Source organism: Pagrus pagrus, assembly GCF_965226575.1.
Source record: "Pagrus pagrus genome assembly, chromosome: 17".
Lineage (NCBI taxonomy): Eukaryota > Metazoa > Chordata > Actinopteri > Spariformes > Sparidae > Pagrus > Pagrus pagrus.
In genome coordinates, this window is record NC_140201.1 from 4693903 (window position 1) to 4713367 (window position 19465).

Consider the following 19465-nt stretch of genomic DNA (forward strand, 5'->3'; position numbering starts at 1 on the left):
CTTGTGTAGGCGAAAAACAAACTAAACTGCCTGATTCATGTTTGTGTGTATTTCAGAAACAGAAAGTCATTAAGTGCATTCTTTCTGCCTGATTTTGAAGTTTTTACGCTCGGCTGAGCTGAAAGTTGGTGTATCGATTCAAGCAAAATGTGACAAAGTGAAATGGGAACAAACTCAACAAATAAATCAAGATGTACAGCATGTTGCGAAAACATCCGCAGAAAAAATATTAGTCTTCCACAGCCAGACTGTGTCAGCGCCGGAGAAAGGTCCGGCTGCAGCAGGTCTCACTCTGGTGCCGGAGAAACAAACTCTCCGGCTTGTTTGTAATGTCGTTAAACTAGTCACAGTCGTCTCGAGCGGAGCGAGGCGGGAGATAACAGCTGCCTGCTCGGAGGGGAGGGACAAAATATCGATATGGCAATATATTGTATCGCTCCCTCTTGCAGTACAATTACTGATTCACAGGCGCCAACTATCAATATTTTTCTACAGTCTTCAGCCAGACAGATCTCCTGATGTATCGGTAGATGATCATCTTGATAATGTATCATTATCGATTCAAGTATTGGCATCTTTCTACTGCACAGTCATCCAGTTTGATGAAATACCGTCTTTCCAGCAGTAGTTAATGTACATAAGTGTTGTGTTTTTCAGGAGAGGTGGGTCAGGGGAGAACTTAGCTTAGCTTAGCTTAGCCTAACGGGATGACCACTAAAGGCCACGTCACGAGATGAGCAGGCGGAAACAAGATTTTGAAGCAATTATCAATATCAGTGTTATAGATGTGCATCCATTCTGAGTTTAGCTTAGCTTAGCTTAGCGCAGAGCAGTGGCAGCGCCCTCTGACAACACTCAGCTGTCTAATGTCGACTCACAGCTCATTTCCTTTCCACACGCTCTCACCTGATGGAGAGCCGAGGGCACACAACACAAAAATACAAACTTTTGACCATTCTGAAGTCAATTTATTTCATCAGACCCCAGATGTGAACGCTGAACTTCTCCGATGCATCACACACCACGTAGGCTAAAACAAAGTGCTGTGAGTTGTTTGCTAGTTCAGTCTGGTCCTGGTCCGATGTGTCCTCCTCCGATGTGTCGTGTGTGGAATCAATAGGCCATTTGTTCAAATATGAAAACTGGTATTGCAGACGGGATAAATTGCCCTCCATCATACTTTCTCTCCAATTTACGGCTAACGAGGGAGTTTCAGCCACTAATTTGTGCCAATGTCTGGGTCACAATCCGTCTTCCTCTTTGCAACCTTCAACCCTGTCTGCTTTCTCGCTCCCTTTCCTCCAGATGTCACATATTTAATAGATGTTTGCTAAATGCGTATTGATGGACTTTATTCCCTCTCCTTCCTGGTCTACCACTTTAGCCAGCAGTTTGTATTTAACACTGTCACTTTGAAAACTGAGGAGAAGAGAAAAATCAATTTGCAATAACATCACAGGAGTCTCCCTTGCGGTAAAGTCTCATAAAACCATAGCAGATATCAATAACTTTCACAGATCAGGAATCTGAAGAAGGGAACCTTGTGAGAGGACTCTCAGATACATCTGGAGAGTGTGAAAGGCCGTTAATTCAATCTTGCAATAAATTCTTGGCTCCTTAATCAGACAGCTTTAATTGAGTTTAACATTTTGCCACTAAAAGTGAAATTATTACAGGTGTCGACGAAGGTAGAACAGCACAGATATCAGTCCTTGTTCAGAGTGATGTCAGAAATTATGGTAACATGATTTTTTAAATTTCATTTGGCAGCAATTTATTAACAGCCTGTTTATTAAAGGTGAGGAGAAAGAGAACGGATCAAACTCGTGTTCTGACAGCGACGGAGAGTTAGTGAATGCAGTTTGGTGGCTGACTGTGGCCGCAGTTAACACAGTCAGCATCTGGACCTGCAGCAATTAAGCTACTTTAAAGGCCTTAAAGGATAAGTTCACCCAGTCATTATCTACTCCCCCTCATTCTGATGGAAAGTCAGGTGATGTTTCGTAGTCCACCAAACGTTTCTGGAGCTTCACAGCACAACAGCGTCGCAGTGTTCTCCTAAACCACTGAAGTAACTGGGGACTTCTCTTAAACAGAAGTAACAACTTTAAAGTAAACATAAAATTGCTTTGTACAGCTCATTCAGCGAAACTCAAGTCTGCTGAAGCCCCGAGATCCCAAATTGATTTGAAGAGACAATATTTGCACCCTCGACGGTCAGCGGAGCCTGTGCACCCACTCCACGGGGTGCACGCTAACGTTGTTAGCTTATCAGCTAAAGGGACAATTTTGCGTTTAAAGAAAAGTATTAAAAATGTTTTCTGTTTTAAAACAAGTTCCCATCCGCCTCAGTTGTTTAGGAGAATGCTGTAATGCTGTTTTGCTGTGAAGCTCCATAAATGTTTTGTGGACTATAAAACCAAACTAATATTTGAAAAGTAAAGACTTTTATATTCCCTAGGTTTGGGTTTGGGTGTAAACTTTTTCATGAGATAAGAGTATGTTGGGGCTTAGCAACAGACATACTTAACGAATGGACTACTTAGCCTACTACCAAACTGAGTGAGGTTGTTAAAGGTCCAGTTGAACAGGTCTGCTTACTAGACATTTTCCTTACTTACTAACAATAACCGCTGGTTCAACTGTGTCTCACCAGGTGTCTTGGATATGGGAACCCATCGATGGTCAGAGGGACAACATCGCTGTATTCCACCCGATCTACGGACAGAGTTTCCCCAACTTGTCCTTCAAGGACCGAGTTGTCTTCCTCCAAAACAGTCTGGAGAACCCGTCCATTAGGATTTCTAACCTAAGGATGTCCGACGCCGGCCGCTACACCTGCGAGTACGCCACCTACCCTTCTGGAAACGAACAAGGGACGACCACCCTCATCATGCTCGGTGAGTAGAGAGGTTATGTGTCTGTGTGGCTGAGAGCTTCTGTAAAGGGTTCGAGCAGCGAAAGGTCCACAGTGTTTCAACTTCTCTGTAAAAGAGGACCATGCTTCAAACTGGCTTTCTGAATCTGTTCTGCTACATCAGTCCTGACAGGCATCTTAAAAGAGGTTCCCATCGGACCCAAAGAGTAAGAAGAGCCAATTTTGACGAGTATTTTTCGGGTTGTCTCCTGGTTAGGTGCTGACCAAAAAACAAGGAAGACGGGTGAGAAAGATCTAGATCCAGATGTGGCACTGCATGTCAAGCATCAGCCTTTATAGTGTAGAGACACACTGTGTATGTGTTGCTGTGGTGTGAGCAGTGAAGCCAATAGTTAAATGGTGGGACTTTTTGAGGAAAGGTTATACGAGTTGCTGAAGGAAAAGTGGAGATCCATGTGGACCAATTTGACTTAGAGCGGCGCCCTCTAGTGGTTGTTTGGCTTAACATCAGTGCCAATGTGATGGATGCGTGGAAGTATGTGGGAAGTGACAGTTATATGGTTTGAATATCTGTTTTCGTATGTTAATATAACATCTCTGCTCATGAATTATTTAAAGCTAGAACAGCATCAAAATGCATCAAAATATGATGTCTGCCATCAGCTGTTTATGGTTTTGGATGACCTGCATTTAGTGAAAGGATTTACTATATAAATATATATATTCAAAAATGGGATTAGGGTGACTTACTGTATGTCTCATATGATAACTGGAGGAGATGTGGATGTCTCTGGGAGCTGCTGTGTTTAGTGGGAGAGTGATCCCTGAGCATCCCTTCTGCTGTTGACCTTGTTGTCCTGCTTACACAACATTGTGTTGTACATTACATTATCCTGACTAGTGGTTCAGCATGAACATAGTTTAATAGACGCTCTTCAGACGTTGACCTTTACCGCAGGAACTTGTCATTTTGTTGTCGTCTACTTCCACAAGCGCAACAACAAGCCGACCACTTGTGTGACCTTCGTGACACATTTGAATTTCAGTTTAATTAGAGATGAGTCTGTTTTGGCCAAAGGACTGGATTAATTACTTTTTGAGGACCCTCACTGTGATAATAAGATGAAGGTGATTAACATAATCTCACCGTGGACTGTTTCTGTGCATATAAATGTACCTGCTGACGCAACAGCTTATCTTAATGTTGATTGAGTTTCTGTGTAAACTTCAGTCAGTCTTTAAAAGAAAATCTGCTTTTATGAAATATAAAATGCAGTTAGCATGTGTTACAACACTGTAGACACCTGATAGCTTCTACTCTCTGCACAGCCTTTAAACTCTGGAGTAGAAATGGTCCACACATGGTATTTCTTTGCTTATTGTGACCTCATTTCTCGGATTATCTAAATGTGCTTTATATCCCTAAAATCAGTACAACCTAAGCTAAAAGGTCAATAAGCCACAATGCACGATAAAAGTAAAGTAATTATGTCACAGATGCAAAAATCTGACACAATGTCATCACATTTTATTAAATAAAAACACAAAACCAAATAACCAATTAATCCAATTCATCTGCCACAGAAACATGTTATTCTCTGCACAGACAGTAGAAACAGTCCTCCAGTATTTGGTATTTTAACTTATTGTGATGTTATTTTTCAGAACATCTTCAAATACTCGAAACTTCGGACTCTCACAAACATCCGCCTGCTTCTCTGCTCCCCTCCCACTGCTGACCGGCTCCGCCACATGTTGGCGCGATGTTTTGCACCGTAACATCATGACGTCAGCTCGGGGTGGGCGGTATGCCGGGGTGGGCGGTCAACAGTCTGGGGAAATCGTATGAATGCTAAGCCTTGTTTAAAGCTGATTAAATAACCACAGCAGTAGGTTGGATGTGGGGAACTGTTTGTGAAGTTTCTGCTCAGCTGGCTCTGTTTTTAACAGGTCTGTGTGTTTTATTACTGCTGTATGTAAATGTACCTGAGAGACAAGACCAGTGACGCACTCATGTACGAGATGCCTCCTCGTCTTGTCTAACTCTGAGGTGAATTTTATTTAGAAACTTTTATTTTTTGTATTACCGTGATATGATACCGTCTCGGCCAAACACACACAAAAAAAAATACCGTGGTATACATTTTTAGGTCGTATCGCCCGACCCTGACGTCATCACGAACATGCAAAGTCATGAAGTGGGAGATAGACGCCTAGGCTTTCTGCTGCAAAAATGTTGAACGTGCTCGCTATTCTGGTTGTTTTAAACAGGATCATGCATCAACGATCTCCCGTGGGACTGTTGAGGTCAGTTTTCACAGGGTTGATCCTCAGATATCAGCAGGCCGGTCCACCGCGAGAACATAGTAAAAACACCCCAGAGTGTAAAATATGGAGGACTCCTTATAGTGACTTGACTGTCTTGATTTTTGAAAGTGAGTGGATGTTTAGTTGCTGTTAGCAGCTGACGCATCCTGTTTGTAATCGGAGACAGCTGGTGTTATTCATCCGCCCACATGTCCTCCCGGTTGCACTCCGGTTACAAAAGGAATCAGATGCCTGGTGTCTTCGTCTCGCAGTTAACCGCACTGAGGAGACCTCGTGCTTGAATTTGAATTACAATCATTCCCTCACTATGCTCGCAGTATATGGCCCATAGCATCGGCGCTCGTACGATAACGAGCTCATACATTAAGAGCTACTATCATAGTGGAAGGCTCAAGGGACGAACGCGGATTATACATTTTGAACTGAAATATTTTTGCATTTACTGAAGTTGTATCCTGTTCGGTTCAATGCAATCTGTCTGATGCCTTCTCTCCCTTTTAATTTTTTTCACTGTCAGGATGAAATACGAGAGATGTTTGAGCCTCTCTTTTTTTTTATCGTTTTCTTGCAATAAATTGGGTGCAAGTTCATAACATTTTATTGATTTGGTCCCGGTGCAATTAGAGGAAGAATCAAAAGAATTGGATTTCTGACAGAACTGAAAACATGCTTACACACATCCAGACGCTGTGTGGTTATTGTGCGACTGCCTCAGATGTGGGTCTGGGGATAGCTCTACCTGCTAGACTCTCATGTAAGTCACTGACGAGACACTCTACAATAAGGTTAATTACTCAACTCCAGTCGTTACAACAGGTCAAAACTCCAGCGGCACTTGTAGGATAAAGAACAGAGAATAAAGCTTGTCAGGTTCATGGACGATCCTGAAAAGCTGAAAAAGCTGAAAAGCGTCAGTCTGACTATGAAGTTGTTCTTTATACTTGAAGTGTTTTGGAGTTCTGACTTCTTCAGACTTTTTCCCTTCTCCGTGCACCTTGCAAGTGGGTGAAGTTGTGCCAGGAATCCCAGCACTGCTACCCTAGTTGTTGCAGCCAGTACGGTTCGTTAAAAGAAGTGTTTTACAATTCCTTTTGTGTTCCCCCAGCTGGGCCAGTAGCATTTTCCCCCGTAGTTTTTCTTTTTTTATAAGTAAACCTTCGCACAACAATACGAAATCCACCCTGGAAGCTTCTCTCACAGAGAGCGGAGCACACAGGAGATGCAGAACTTGGCTGTATTGCTGAGAAAACACGGAGAGATATTCTGGCGGGCTTGCAGTTGGATGTGGGCTAAGCCTCCTAAACTGCTTCTGCTGGCACCGAACAGGAGCAGACTGGGAAATACCTGCTGGAAAGCTCACCGACTCGCCTTTTGTCTGGAGATGCATGCGGTGCCAAGCTCTCTGGGATTGATTCTGGAGAACTAAGTGTCTCAAAGTCACTGGAAGGCAGTCATACGTCTACCTTATTGGATATAGAATCCATATGAGCCAATCACATTAGACCTTATCGAATCCACAACTGCTGGCAGCCAATCATATTACAACTTATTGGATATAGAACCACCGGCACCCCAATGATATCACAACTTATTTAAGTATGAATACATAATGCCGACAGCCAATTGTATTATAACATATTGGATACAGCTCCACCACCAGCCAATCTTATTACCACTTATTGGGGTGTGAATAAAGAATCACTCACTTGGCAGTGAATGATATCATATAGTCTTGGATGGGGACCATACAAAATGAATGGTAGCCAATTATACTTTATCTTACCGGGCATAGTGTAGCCAGCAGGACAGGAATACAATTGCAGGTGGGGGAGAGTGGAGGAGATCGGTGGCCTGTTAGAAGTGTTGTTAAGGCCTGCGAGTGAAAAATTGTGCTCATTGTTTTGAATTTGAAAAGAGAGACGGTGAGAGTCCAGAGGTTTAAGAGGAGAGGACTGCAGAGCGGAGGGTCACTGGCTGGAGTCCACGGATCAACAGAGGGGATAAGTGGCGGAGTGAAGTGAAGCTCCTCAAAACGCTCCTTTTATTATTTTTTTCCGTCGGGGAAAGTTAACTTTCCTGAAGCCCGACGAGAAAGGCAACAGGCGGGCAATAAAACGAGGAACAGCCATCTAGCCACTAAATTGAAATTCAGCTTAGCCACAAGCTATAATCTGATTGCATATTATATTCTAGTCTTTTTTTTTTTCAAGCACACATTATGCTTTGTCTGGAAAAAATGACAATATTGTAGTTACTGACTGATTTAAAAAAAAAAAGTAAGAGGGCTGAGCAAAACACAGTGTCATCATATGTCAATCCTTTTTAACACACGCTCAACTGAAAACAGTACAAAGACAAAATATTTAATGTTTTCCCTCATATTGTAAATATATGCTTTTTTAACTAGAGTCTCTACCTCATAACTCCTTCCTTTAAACATATTAACCCCAGAACTGTTCTGCTTTCTGGCAGTTTATGGCAACATATTGTGTATCGTATCGTATCGTATTGTATCGTATTGGTTCGTAACTCTGTGATTCCCACCCTTATCTTTACTAAGCTGTTCGTTTTCATTCAAAATGTATGCAAGAGGAAATGACCTCATGTTGTAAATTGCAGCTTGCCTTGGTGAAATGCCGCCTTCGTTCACCAGTTAGACGAGGAGATTTTAACTTGAAGTTACATCAAGTGTTTTTTTCACCTTTATCCATCTCGATAGCCTTGTTAGCAAACTTTGCCATTTCCTATCCATGATCTAATGAATGATTAAATGAAATACTGCCATTTATACTCTTTCAATTTGAATTTGGAATTAAGGATTAACAGGTTTTATTGTGATTTAAATCAGCTAATGAGACTTTTTCTGCCCCTGGGGCAGCTCTGCGTCTGAGAAATAAGTGTTATTCCAGCAGCATCGATTCCAGCCGGAGAACGCAGGAATAAATGCTCTCTTCGTCCTCGGCATCTACCGACCAGGCGCTCCTATTAAAACATTATGACCCTGATAGCTCCGGTAGGCAGACAGCAGTGAGATGCCGTTGCACCGGGCAGTTCCCAGGTGAGAAAATGTGTAAAAGTGAGAGACGGGGTCTCGCTCTCAAGAAATGTTGTGTGCAAAGCAAACAATCCCTGGAAGTATATAGGTTAAACAGAAAGACAAAATAATCCCTTTTGGACTACTAGAGCAGCGTTCTGTGCACTTCAGGTTGCAGCCCTGATGATAAATCAAGGCCGGTGTTTGTTTAGTATATTTTTTTTTGTGTTTTTCCAAAACCGTCCTCATTAAGCTGAAACATCATGACTTCCAGCGTTAGTAAGGAGACAGGAAAAGATAACAAAACAAGTATAGAGCCATACTACGCGCTGAAAATGTGTCACTCAGCAGATACAGCAAAACTTTAATAACAAACATTGCTGTGTACTGACAACCTCGAGAATTGGAACAGCATCCACTATTCTGTGTGTTGCTGAGCTGTCGATAACAGTCAGAGGTAAGAGAAAAATAAAGGAGACGGATGCCTTTGAGCCTTCATTTGCCCTCAAATCGTAGCTCTGAATCAGCCAACGTAGTTAAATGCGGCAGTATAAAGGGTTGAAATGCGAGGCCTCAAGGTGCTTTTTGTATCTGCGTTTAGGGGCACGTCTGAGCTGGGTTTAAGTCAAACAGATGTTTTCAGCTTTCAGTTTTTGGGTTTGGAGGTCATTCTTTATAATTAGTTGTCCTATTTTAGGCACTTAGCCGGTGCTATCAATCTTAAATTTGCAAAATCCCTCTAAAGCTTAAAAAAAAGCATTTTGTCAACATTTCTAGCAGCCAATAATGAGTTGTCAAAACAGCACACACAACAGAATGATTGCAGTATAAACTATTCCTGTGTTCCTTGAATATTCATGTATTGTTAACAGTTGAGGAGACATAGAGAGCCAAACAGATGTTTTCCCCTACAATGTCTGGAAATATTCAGCCGCAGTGTTGTCAAGCTGAGAGACGATGTTTACAAACCTGGGCAGCTGGTGAGACATGAATCCCAAAAATTTAACAACATCCAGAAGCCTTTCATTGATTTTTGGCTAATGTATGCAGCAACGTAGAAAATTAGAAAAAAAACATCAGGGTACGACGTTGAATAAATCCATGTTCAGAGCGGGAGGAGGAAACCTTGATATGTGCCAAATATATCTGCTCTGCGGGATCAGTTTCTGTGTTCCCAGGCAGTGTTTCGTGATCCTAATTCATGTTAAAAACACAGCTGATCACTGGTGACATATTGCAGTTGATATGAGTGCTTCGGAGGATTTCTTTTTATTCTCGTATTGCACAACAAGGGGAGTTCAAGCACAGGGTAACAAATATCTACAGTGCTAGAAATCAAATCGAGGAAATTTCAACACATCCTATAGGAGGATGTGTTGATGGATGGCATTGACAGACATGGTCAGTGTGTGGACATATCAATGAGCAGCACATTCAAAAAGTAGTTTTTTGATTGATTAAATATCAGGACTAAGATTATCTAGCGTTTTTGTTTTACTTTTGTTTTTTTTTTTTGCTTTCCTGGGGAAAAGTACTGACAGGGCGCTGGGAGCGCTGGGATAAAGCGCTTGTGCAAGAAACAAAACGTTGCATGCTGGTTTTGATGAGTTTTTGATGAGCTTTTGATTTGATCACACTTGCTACAGTAGGTAGTTAACTTAATACTGCGTTAACAGAGGGTTGACGACACCACTAAGAACAAGATAACAACAAGCTTACAACACTGACAACACTCGCCACCGACGTTGAGTGTTCGGTCAATCTACTCCTACATGTGGGCTTTTTCTGTCTCTGTTCATTGTAAAATTTTAATTAACAGAGACGTACGCAACCAGCTATTTTCTTTGTTACCAGGGAGATGAATCTCACCCCATCTAAGGTAGGATTGGTTGGCAGTTACCAGCGCCTTCCTCAAAAGTTCTGCTACTTTCAACAAGGAGCACTCGGAGTGGCTGCAGGAAAAAAGTCAGAGTGCTTTTTCTCTCTGCGGCTGCGTGCTGCCGCTCTCTGCTCATTGGGAACAAAAGATGCTAGCGCTATAAAAACCCCACCGTATGGAAACAGTGTCTGGGAGCTGCAGCCATGCTAGCAGCTCTTTGAGGCTTTGATTATGCTGCTGACATCTCGAAACTTGAACATTTCTGACCTCCTTTGAGAAAAAGTAAAAAAGGAACAGTGGCTGACTCATGTCTGAGGGGCAGTGGCAGAAAAATAATGTGGCACCAGCTGTATGGAGTGGGGCACCCCAGAGGGCACTCGTTCAAGTTTTATCCAGCATAGGGGCATCCAAGAGGGCTCTTCTGTGGTGTTTTTTTTTTAACATGGGCGCACCACTTGAATTGCATTTCTACCTGTGAACTCCAAATCCATCGACCACAACTTCACGAGGGAGCACTTGTCTGCCATTGCACGACAATGGCAGCACCTAGGCTATAGAAAGGCTGTAAAATAAAATGTATAACGGCGTCTGTTATCTTAAATGTTGTTTTCCTTCCTCCATTTTGTTTCCTGTGCGAGGAGGCTTCAGAAATGCAGCCTCTTTAGTTCTGGAGGTATTTGGTCATGGTACTGGTGGCCCGACGCTGGATGAAAGGTCCCGGAAACATGAGTGGAACATGAACATTAAACCATTTGCTCAGACATTTTACTGAAAACCAAAAATGTAAAACCTCATGGCGGTGCTGGAGGAAATGTCAGGCGATCACCAAAGTTGGCAGGGACCGTACCCTCTGGGGACTCTGTTTGTTTGGCAGTCCATCCATTAGTTGTTGGGATTTGTCCTTAGAGGTGGTCTGCTAGCATGATTAAAACACAGATTGCTTCAAATGGTTTTAAACAGATTGCTCCAAACACGTTCACGAGCAGCAGACAGTGATACAACCCAGATAGGAGATGGTTCTGGGTCAAAATCGGTTGATTTAAGGATAAACTGGGTCAGTTAAGGCACTGGCTAGGGGGCTTTGGTCCAAAAATGGCTCGTCTCTAACCAGCCACGTGTAAGATATGTGCAGCATTTGGATACCGAGCCAAGATCAACAAACAGCTTGTTATCTGATTCAGAGCTGGGTCTTCAGTGTGGCTGGGGTCCGGCCCAGTTCTGCACAAGGTTAAGTTGTTGTCCTTGCAGCCAGATTGTAACGGCTTCACTGTTATTGCACGACAGAATGCGAGCCAAATATAAGTAATAATGTGGGTCAGTACTGGGCTTCTCTAATTTGCTGCTCGGGTGTCTGGTTGGTTTCACCACAAACTCTTGTGACGGTGACAGATGTCAGCTGTCCTGTGTGGATGCCACCTTAATTCAGCAACAGCCGGCTTCTCACTCGGTTACAAATCTTCCACACTTGGCGGAGACTCCCAAATGTTTATGATTCAAACTGGCAATCTTCCAGTGACGGGCCTTGTTCTGGAGCTACTGCCAAGGTGAAAAGAAAGACAGCCTTAGAGAAGTCTCAGGATCAAGTCGGGGCAAGCATTTGCCTCGCTGAACAGTCCCGAGCAGCTTCAGGGACCATGTGTCACAGCAAATGTCTCTCTGAAGGAGGCGAGGCAAATGTTCTGGAATGAAAATTTATAAAGTCTAATTGTTTCCAGAGTGAAAATGATATCTCCATATTGTAATCTACAAATGTGAGTGGGAGTTGTATAACTGGAATACTTCTATTCACAGTCCTTTGGCTAAGCACTCATCAAAATGCAATTTGAATACTTAGTTAGGAAAGCATGTGGAGCGTATGACTTCTACAGGATTGTGTTCACCTTTTAAGAGCTCGCTTTCATAAATCAAACGCATCTCATGCAGTTAACAGTGTTTGGAAACATTACTGTAATGCATTTTTCCTGTCTCGCTGTCAGTCTCTGGCATTCAGCCTGTTGATATTACCACATGGGGGTGGTGTGTGTGTGTGTGTGTGTGTGTGTGTGTGTGTGTGTGTGTGTGTGTGTGTGTGTGTGTGTGTGTGTGTTGAAGTGTTTATTCAGCTCCGTTAGCATGGCTTCCCGCTTGCCTTGTAATTACTCTGTACTCAGGATGCCTCAGACCGATGTGAGGAGGAGCAGCGGGCTCAATTGGATGCAATGTCACGAAACACATCAGGGATGGATACTCTGGACTTGTTAGATCAATATAAACCCCTTCTGCCTCTGTTTTACCCCTTCTCCTTTCTGTTTATGTCTGATTCACCTCCTCTGCCGTCCTCTCTTTTGCTTATCTCCTTTATGTCTGATTTCTCTCCTCTCTTGTCTGTCTTGCCTTGTTTTGTCTCAGCTCTGCATGCCTATTCCTGCTCTTTGTTTTGTGCGCTCATCTGATTATATCTTCAGGACGGTCAATATGGAAGAAATTTAAGATCTTTTTAGTAGGAATGGGCAAACACACTGTTATCTGTATTTTTATCTGTTGATGAAGGTTCTCAGTAGTCCAGGTCATGGTAATTCAAGTGCTGTATCGTAGGCAATTGGACTTGTTTCAGTTTCTTGACATTTCACCTCTGATCCAAGAGGCTTCCTCAGTTCTCACTAACTGGAGGGGAGTAGGCTGCCTTTTAAACTCTGTGTGGGAGTGTCCTTACAGAGTCGTTAAGGATACGTGTGAGCTCTGAGTTTTCAGTCGTTAGGGCCACTTGTGGCCTTCAACTGGCCTTCATGTGGGTTGCTAGGGCTAGGTGAGCCCGGGTGTGAATGGTTGTTAAGCTGTCTGGGGTGAGAACCCAGGACTGCATTGTAGGTGGGCGATGTCGTAGACCACCTCCTCTGTTCAAAGATGGCCGTTCCAGTTTGACATAGATGGGTTTTTTGTCTATGTCAAACTGGAGCTTATCACCCACCTACAGTGCTGTACTGAGTTCCCTCCCCAGTGTCCTTAACGACTCTGTAAGGACACTCCCACACAGAGTTTAAAAGCCTGCGACTCCCCTCCAGTTAGTCACAACTGAAGCAGCTTCTTGGATGAGAGGCGAAACGTCTTCAGGAAACTGAAACAAGTCCAGTTGCCTACGATACAGCAGCTCGAATGTATTTGAATACATTACCTTGTATACATGATAGTTTTCTACCTGCTTGCCTCCTGTTTTCCTTTGAGACCACCACTGTAGAGATGGCTCGGTATTTGTTGGCCGACTTTGCATTCTGAGCTTGACGCAAAACATTTGTTTCTTTGAAAGGCTGGTGTGATGAAAACAAGTGGATAATAATGGTGGATACATTCAGTGTTTTTAAGACCTCAATGGAAAACATTGAGCACTGAGAGTAATGCTAAAGGTTAATGATATACCTCGCATTTTTTCAGCGCTGTTTTGTTGGTCGGTTGGTTTCTCACTCATGAATCTTCAACCGTTTTAAAAATTAATAGAAATATAAACATTGATTTCAGTCCCTCAGAAGCAAAGAGCGAGGACTACTTTTTTCTTGACGCATTTAGTAAAAGGAAACTCGGCAAATAAAACTCAGACTAACATATTTCTCCGCTGTGAGAAGCCTCAATAAACCAGCAGGGGATGCACTGGAAAAAACTGTGTTTACAATAATTGCCTGACTTTTTCCTTATTAGTAAAATCTTTCAATTCCAGTCCATTACTGTCACATTACACATACAGCTGCATACGGCAGACTGAAGGGCATTTAGGGGAAATTTACCAAATCACATCCTGCAATACAAGATTGTGTAACACATGTTTAAGAAGAGTGGGTAAATTACAGCACTTGACATCACAAAATAATTGAACTCACTGACATTTACAGAATGATTGATAGTGTGTCATAGGTTTGGTTTTTTTTCCTTTAAGAGCAGAAGGACATTTTCATGGAACGTTGCCACTTTGTAAGGCAAGTCCGGTTTGATTTAACAAAGCTGACGTGACGGGAGGAGGAAATGCAGTGTTTCTCACATCGCTGTGATGATGTGAAAGCCTCGAGACTGTTTGATGATTCACTTTATTTTGGGGGGATTACCTGCAAAACATTCTGTGTCGATGAAGCTCACCAAAAACCTACCGGTTGATGCCAAAGATGCTAAATATTTGAGGGTCTGTCTCGCTTTATGCTACTTTGCAAGTACTTGAGGGATGAGCTTCGTCCTGGATTATTCTAAAAGCGTACCAGCTGTCATTAAACCATGAAAAAACATATATTAATTGGATTAAAACATTCTAATACTCTGTAACGCCTTGACTTGAGCTACTGTAAGACCTTTTGAGGATCTCGCTGTACGTACTCGGTCTCTGTGATGTTGCGTGGCCTGGGGTCACACCAGAGGGCTCCCTCCCTCTCACAGTTTCATTACAGCCGCAGTAGGATGCCGCGGTGCATATTCACAACAAACTGATTGAACCGCCTCCTCCTCTGTTCTCTCCCTGCCCTCCCTCTTCAACTCCCTCGCTTCACTTTTGATGTCTCTTTCCCTTCGCCACTATTTATTTTTTCATCTTTCTCCTTCTGCTGCCATTTTTCCATTGTTCCTTGCCCACCCGTTTCACCCCTTTGTTTCCATCCCTATCATCTGCTCTACCTCTCTTTTCTCCATCTGACTTTAACTCCTGTTTCTCTCTCTCTCTCTTTCCAGCCAAGCCTAAGAACTCAGCCAACGTAGTGACGGTCCAGGCCGGATCCAAGTCGGTGGTGGTGGCCCAGTGTGAGGCGGCGGACGGCAAACCGGCAGCCACCATCAAGTGGCTGGCGTCGGTTGGAGGCAACCACTCGACCAGCACCACGAACGGGCCGGACGGCACGGTGACCGTGCGCAGCGAGTATCGGCTGGTTCCCACGCCGGCGGATGACGGCAGGGAGGTGACCTGCATGGTGGACCAGAGGACACAGGAGCGGCCGTGGACTCACTCTGTGAAGCTCTCAGTGGAGTGTAAGGAAGACACACATGCAGACTTTAAATGAGACGTGTGATGCACATTTTCAGGGCCGTAAATTTTATTCTGGGTCGCTACTAGAATATGTTTGACGTGCTTTAATACGCGAAAAACACATCCTCTGTCTGAAACGCTGTGTTTTAGCTCCTGTCTCTTGAAGGCGTGTTTTAAGGTGTTTTCTGGTGTAAAAAGGAGTTTCGGTTGGTGCTGACTTTGATCTTTTTACCTTTCAAGATCTTTTACATGCACAAGGACCTGTATAACACACTGAAGGAAAGGGAAACAAAATTAAAAAGCACACTAGATCACCTTTAATAATTACATTCTGTTCACATTAATGAAAACGCATGCATAGCCTGGAGGGAAAATTAAATCATGTGTCACGTGTCCAACTTAGGATACAAATAACTGGATGAATAACTTGGCTGGATCCAAAAGAACAAACTGCCAACAACTTCACAGACAGATCAGCGAGCCTGTAGGCCTTTACTTTGGCACCTGCACACACCTAACAGCTCATCTATACACGTCGCACAGATTGCCAAATATAAAAGCAGCAGCCCGCATTTAAATCCAAACGGTGAGACAGCAATGATGAGAAGATGATACTCTGATATGTCATCGCGCCGCACTTTCTCCACACACTGTAGCTCTTCTAAAGCTTCTCTAATGATCCAAATATCAAAAACATCTGGTCTCTTCGCTGCAACATCTGAAAACACATTTTCATTTTTATTTGCATAGTTGAAACACTGTGGGTGTAACACAGGGACACAATCAACCATAAAAGTCAGTATTTTCTGTAATGGATGGTGGTGTGCAGGCCTGTGTGTATATACAGTATGGCAGCCCTGCAGAGCTCTGTACGTGACCGTGGTGTAAACAACGAGCACAATGAAACTGATTGCCACGTTATAAATTTTCACGCCCAGTGTTTTATGTACTACCATTTAATTTATTATGTAGGCAGGTCATTATGCAGTCAGCTACTGGGACTTCCCTCGAGGGGAATTCTGTCAGGGGGCAAGCTTGAAACACCCCTGTTCCCTGGCTTAAGTTGGTTTAAACCTTTTTTCTGCATCACTCCTGGTCAGCCAGTAACTAATACTACTTTCACACTGGACAGAAAACCTAGCAACACCCACAAACGTCAAATGACAGTAGTCGGGGATGGTTATTGGCTCCAGCTCCGATGGCTGTGATGGAAACACAAAACCTGGGTGGACACGGCCCTTGTTAGGCATGATGAGCTGAAGTTAAAGCCACTGGTTTGTTCGTACTTTTCCATCACTGTTCAGTTTGAAAGAGAGACTGAAGTAAAAGTTATTAAAAAGTAAGAACCGTTACTTTGTCAGCAGCTTCCATGTTACTACCAGATCCTTGCCAGCTGCCTGACTGGTTCTTGCATGTTCAACTCTCAGCAGAGATGAGGAAGAAGCCAGATGTCTCATGTTATTAAGACTTTTTAAAACAAGTTGAACTTCTTCCGGATGCAGTCTGGTGAGAAATATGATCTGCTGCTCTCTACTGTTCCCTGATCTTCAAACAAACTCCTGATTTTTCACAGGGTTGCGTGTTCATTTTGGTGTGATATTAAACGTCAGCCAAGTATGTTTCTGCAAAAACCACAGGAAAGTTAAAACTGGATTTTACGTCTTGGCGCGGCTTAAAATAACGGTTTTGGTCACATCGATCGCGGACCGAGATAGTCCGACTTCCCGTGAAAAAATAGACGCTTTTGGCCGACACAAAACTGATGGAAATGTCCGCAAGTGACCTTAAAATAAACTCGGTTTTGATGCCACAAAAATGGATGGAAACCATAAAAATATCCAGTGGTGTGACTGCAGCTCCGGTCGTCCCTTGACAGCCTTGTCGGATGTGATAACACCACCACCTTCCCCTCCTGCTGTGACAGTTGGCTAATAAGCATATAATGTGAATGTGATTTGCCACGTTTGGTACAAATGTCAGCCTTGGACACTGCTAACATAATATCCTGACGACTGGGCTGACAGCAAGTGTCATGGCATACGTGCATTACAGTCGGCTCACCGCTGTGACATTAACACATCTACATTTCATTTCTGTTAGTGAGACTCTCTGGTGATCACTCTGGTGATTAGCCGTTCAACAGCTGGGCGGTGTGCGCTTCATTAATCGGAGCATCCTTCAAGGTCTTTGTGTTCAACGCCATTCCTACTATTTACTTCGAAGCCGATTATGACAAATGAATCAAGAGTGTGTAATTACATACAACGTGAGGAAAGACCGATGCCTGTGGTGACGCCCAGTCTCCAACTTTAAGAACAGCTCTCGTCACTTTTGTTCTCTTTTGACTTTCGGTTCTTTCGGAGTAAAGAAACACAAGAAAGCACATGTTTTCTCCTCATCCATTTGATCCCGTTCTGATTTACATGAGATTAAGATATAAAACCGGTTCGGCGTGGCTTTGCAGAGATTTACGCTGCTGACAGCATTGTCTCAACTGTGTGACCTCGCTGGCATTTCCCACAAGGATGGAACAGATTCAGCCCCTTTGTTTTATATAATCTACAATATTTAGACTGCAAACACACAAAGACACACACAAACATGGACGACACACACACACGTAATCAAGCAGCCTGTCAAGCTGTTGACAGGAATAATGAGGAGCACATATGAGGATTCCTTCTACATGTATATAAGACCTCTCATATGCACAGGGGTCAGCTCGCCCACGCCTGTCAAACTATCTTTATCAGCTGTTAAGAGTCGCACACACACACGCTGCATGTCGGTGTGAATATAAACTGATTCACTCATCTGTACGTGTGTGGGCATCATGTTTTTACAGTATCTCTTTACACGTTTAACCTCACGTGCACTCGCGAAAACAAGGCGGAGGGATCTCACCTGTGTGGCCGTCAGTGTGAGTGTGAAAAACAAACATGTCAATACTTGCGAGGACGCTCATTCCTCAGCGTCTTTACCGCTAAAAGCACCAGCGGCCGAAAAATGCTCCTCCCCCCTCGTAACCGGTCCTCGCAGGGATAGAAGTACCAGAGCGCACACACTCGCACGCTGTGACTCCTCTTTTGTGGATGTGTTGGTTTAGTGATGGTGTGAGGGATCATGTCTCATGTCTGCTGTGTAACTCAGATCAGCTTTTATAGGTCAGCGCTCTCTAGGAGGAACACACACACACACACACACACACACACACACACACACACACACACACACACACCACTCGCCCTCCTGTCCTGCTGCTTCTTCCTCTCACTGCCTTGACACACGGTTGTTTCCTCACACTCCTCTCTCTCAGTTCGTCTCTGTGTCTTTAGATTTTTTAACACAGAGGAAACAGAGCTAAGCTATTTCACGTAGCTTTGGTTTGCCTTCACTTGTAAGCGTGACGCTAACGGATCCTCTCATCCTCCTCGTATAAGAGCAAAGCATTGACTTTGGGGAGAAAAGCTCTTTAAGGTTGCGAGGTTTTCTTTTTCTTTTGACATTTTTGCTACAGAGGAGCTTAAACGCATCACTATACACACCGGGGTATCCCCCGTTTTTTATTTTAAGTTTGTTTTTTTGTGCAACGTGTTGACACAGATTGATAAAACATCTCAACAATGCCAGAGATTCGTGAAGACAGCCTGATGTCAGCTTTTTTTACTATCAATCCTCTGAGCTCGTCTTGCAGCGCTCTGCACATAAAGCCCCCTTCATGTTTGAGAAGCTGAAAACCAGTTGCTGGCTGGTGTCCTGGCTGGATAGCTCACCTGTGAGTGGAGAGTTTAGGACCATCGAGACGGATGCTATGAGACCAGAATGTCTTCACTTTTAAGGCAATAAAATGTCTCATTTGTAAGTATGAGAGGTCCTTAATGTTGAGATTATCCCCAGACTCAAAATAAATCACAGGGTTAAGTGCTAGTATTTAACTAGAGTGGCACTCAGTAGAGTGCATACCTCCGCCACGGCCCAACAGTCCTCTTTAATTCAAGCCTAATCCAACATTTAACTCGATAGCCCCGTATCACTTAACGCTTTAAACCACCCTACAACTGCTTATCCATAATTGAACCTAAAAGTACTCACTTATACATACCAGCCACCGAAGTACGCCTGATTTCAACATCAAGATCCACGCTTTATTCCCTGAGAAATTAACAAAAATGTCTGGCAAGGTTAAAGAAAGTAAGAAAAAAAAAAACAGAGCTGAGGGTTGTAAAGGAAAAAAACATTATTATTCTGTTTTTGGTTCGAGCTGGAGTCCAGTCGATACCGTCGATCTCTGCAACGGCCAATACGCAACACACATCGACTGAGAGGAGAGGAGAGGAGACCAGAGCAGCAGACTTTCTAATTTGGCTGCATCTT

At 43.4% G+C, this 19465-nt stretch overlaps 1 protein-coding gene across 2 annotated transcripts in view; it reads left to right on the forward strand.

The window, feature by feature from the left end:
* Nucleotides 1-19465, forward strand: part of pvrl2l (PVR cell adhesion molecule related 2 like) — a 313692-nt gene that overhangs the window by 134355 nt on the left and 159872 nt on the right. For both annotated transcript variants that reach the window (XM_084380365.1, XM_084380366.1), the window contains exons 3-4: nucleotides 2657-2900; nucleotides 14800-15093. In XM_084380365.1, coding sequence (XP_084236491.1) covers nucleotides 2657-2900; nucleotides 14800-15093 — 538 coding nt within the window. The remainder of the gene's footprint in view (nucleotides 1-2656; nucleotides 2901-14799; nucleotides 15094-19465) is intronic.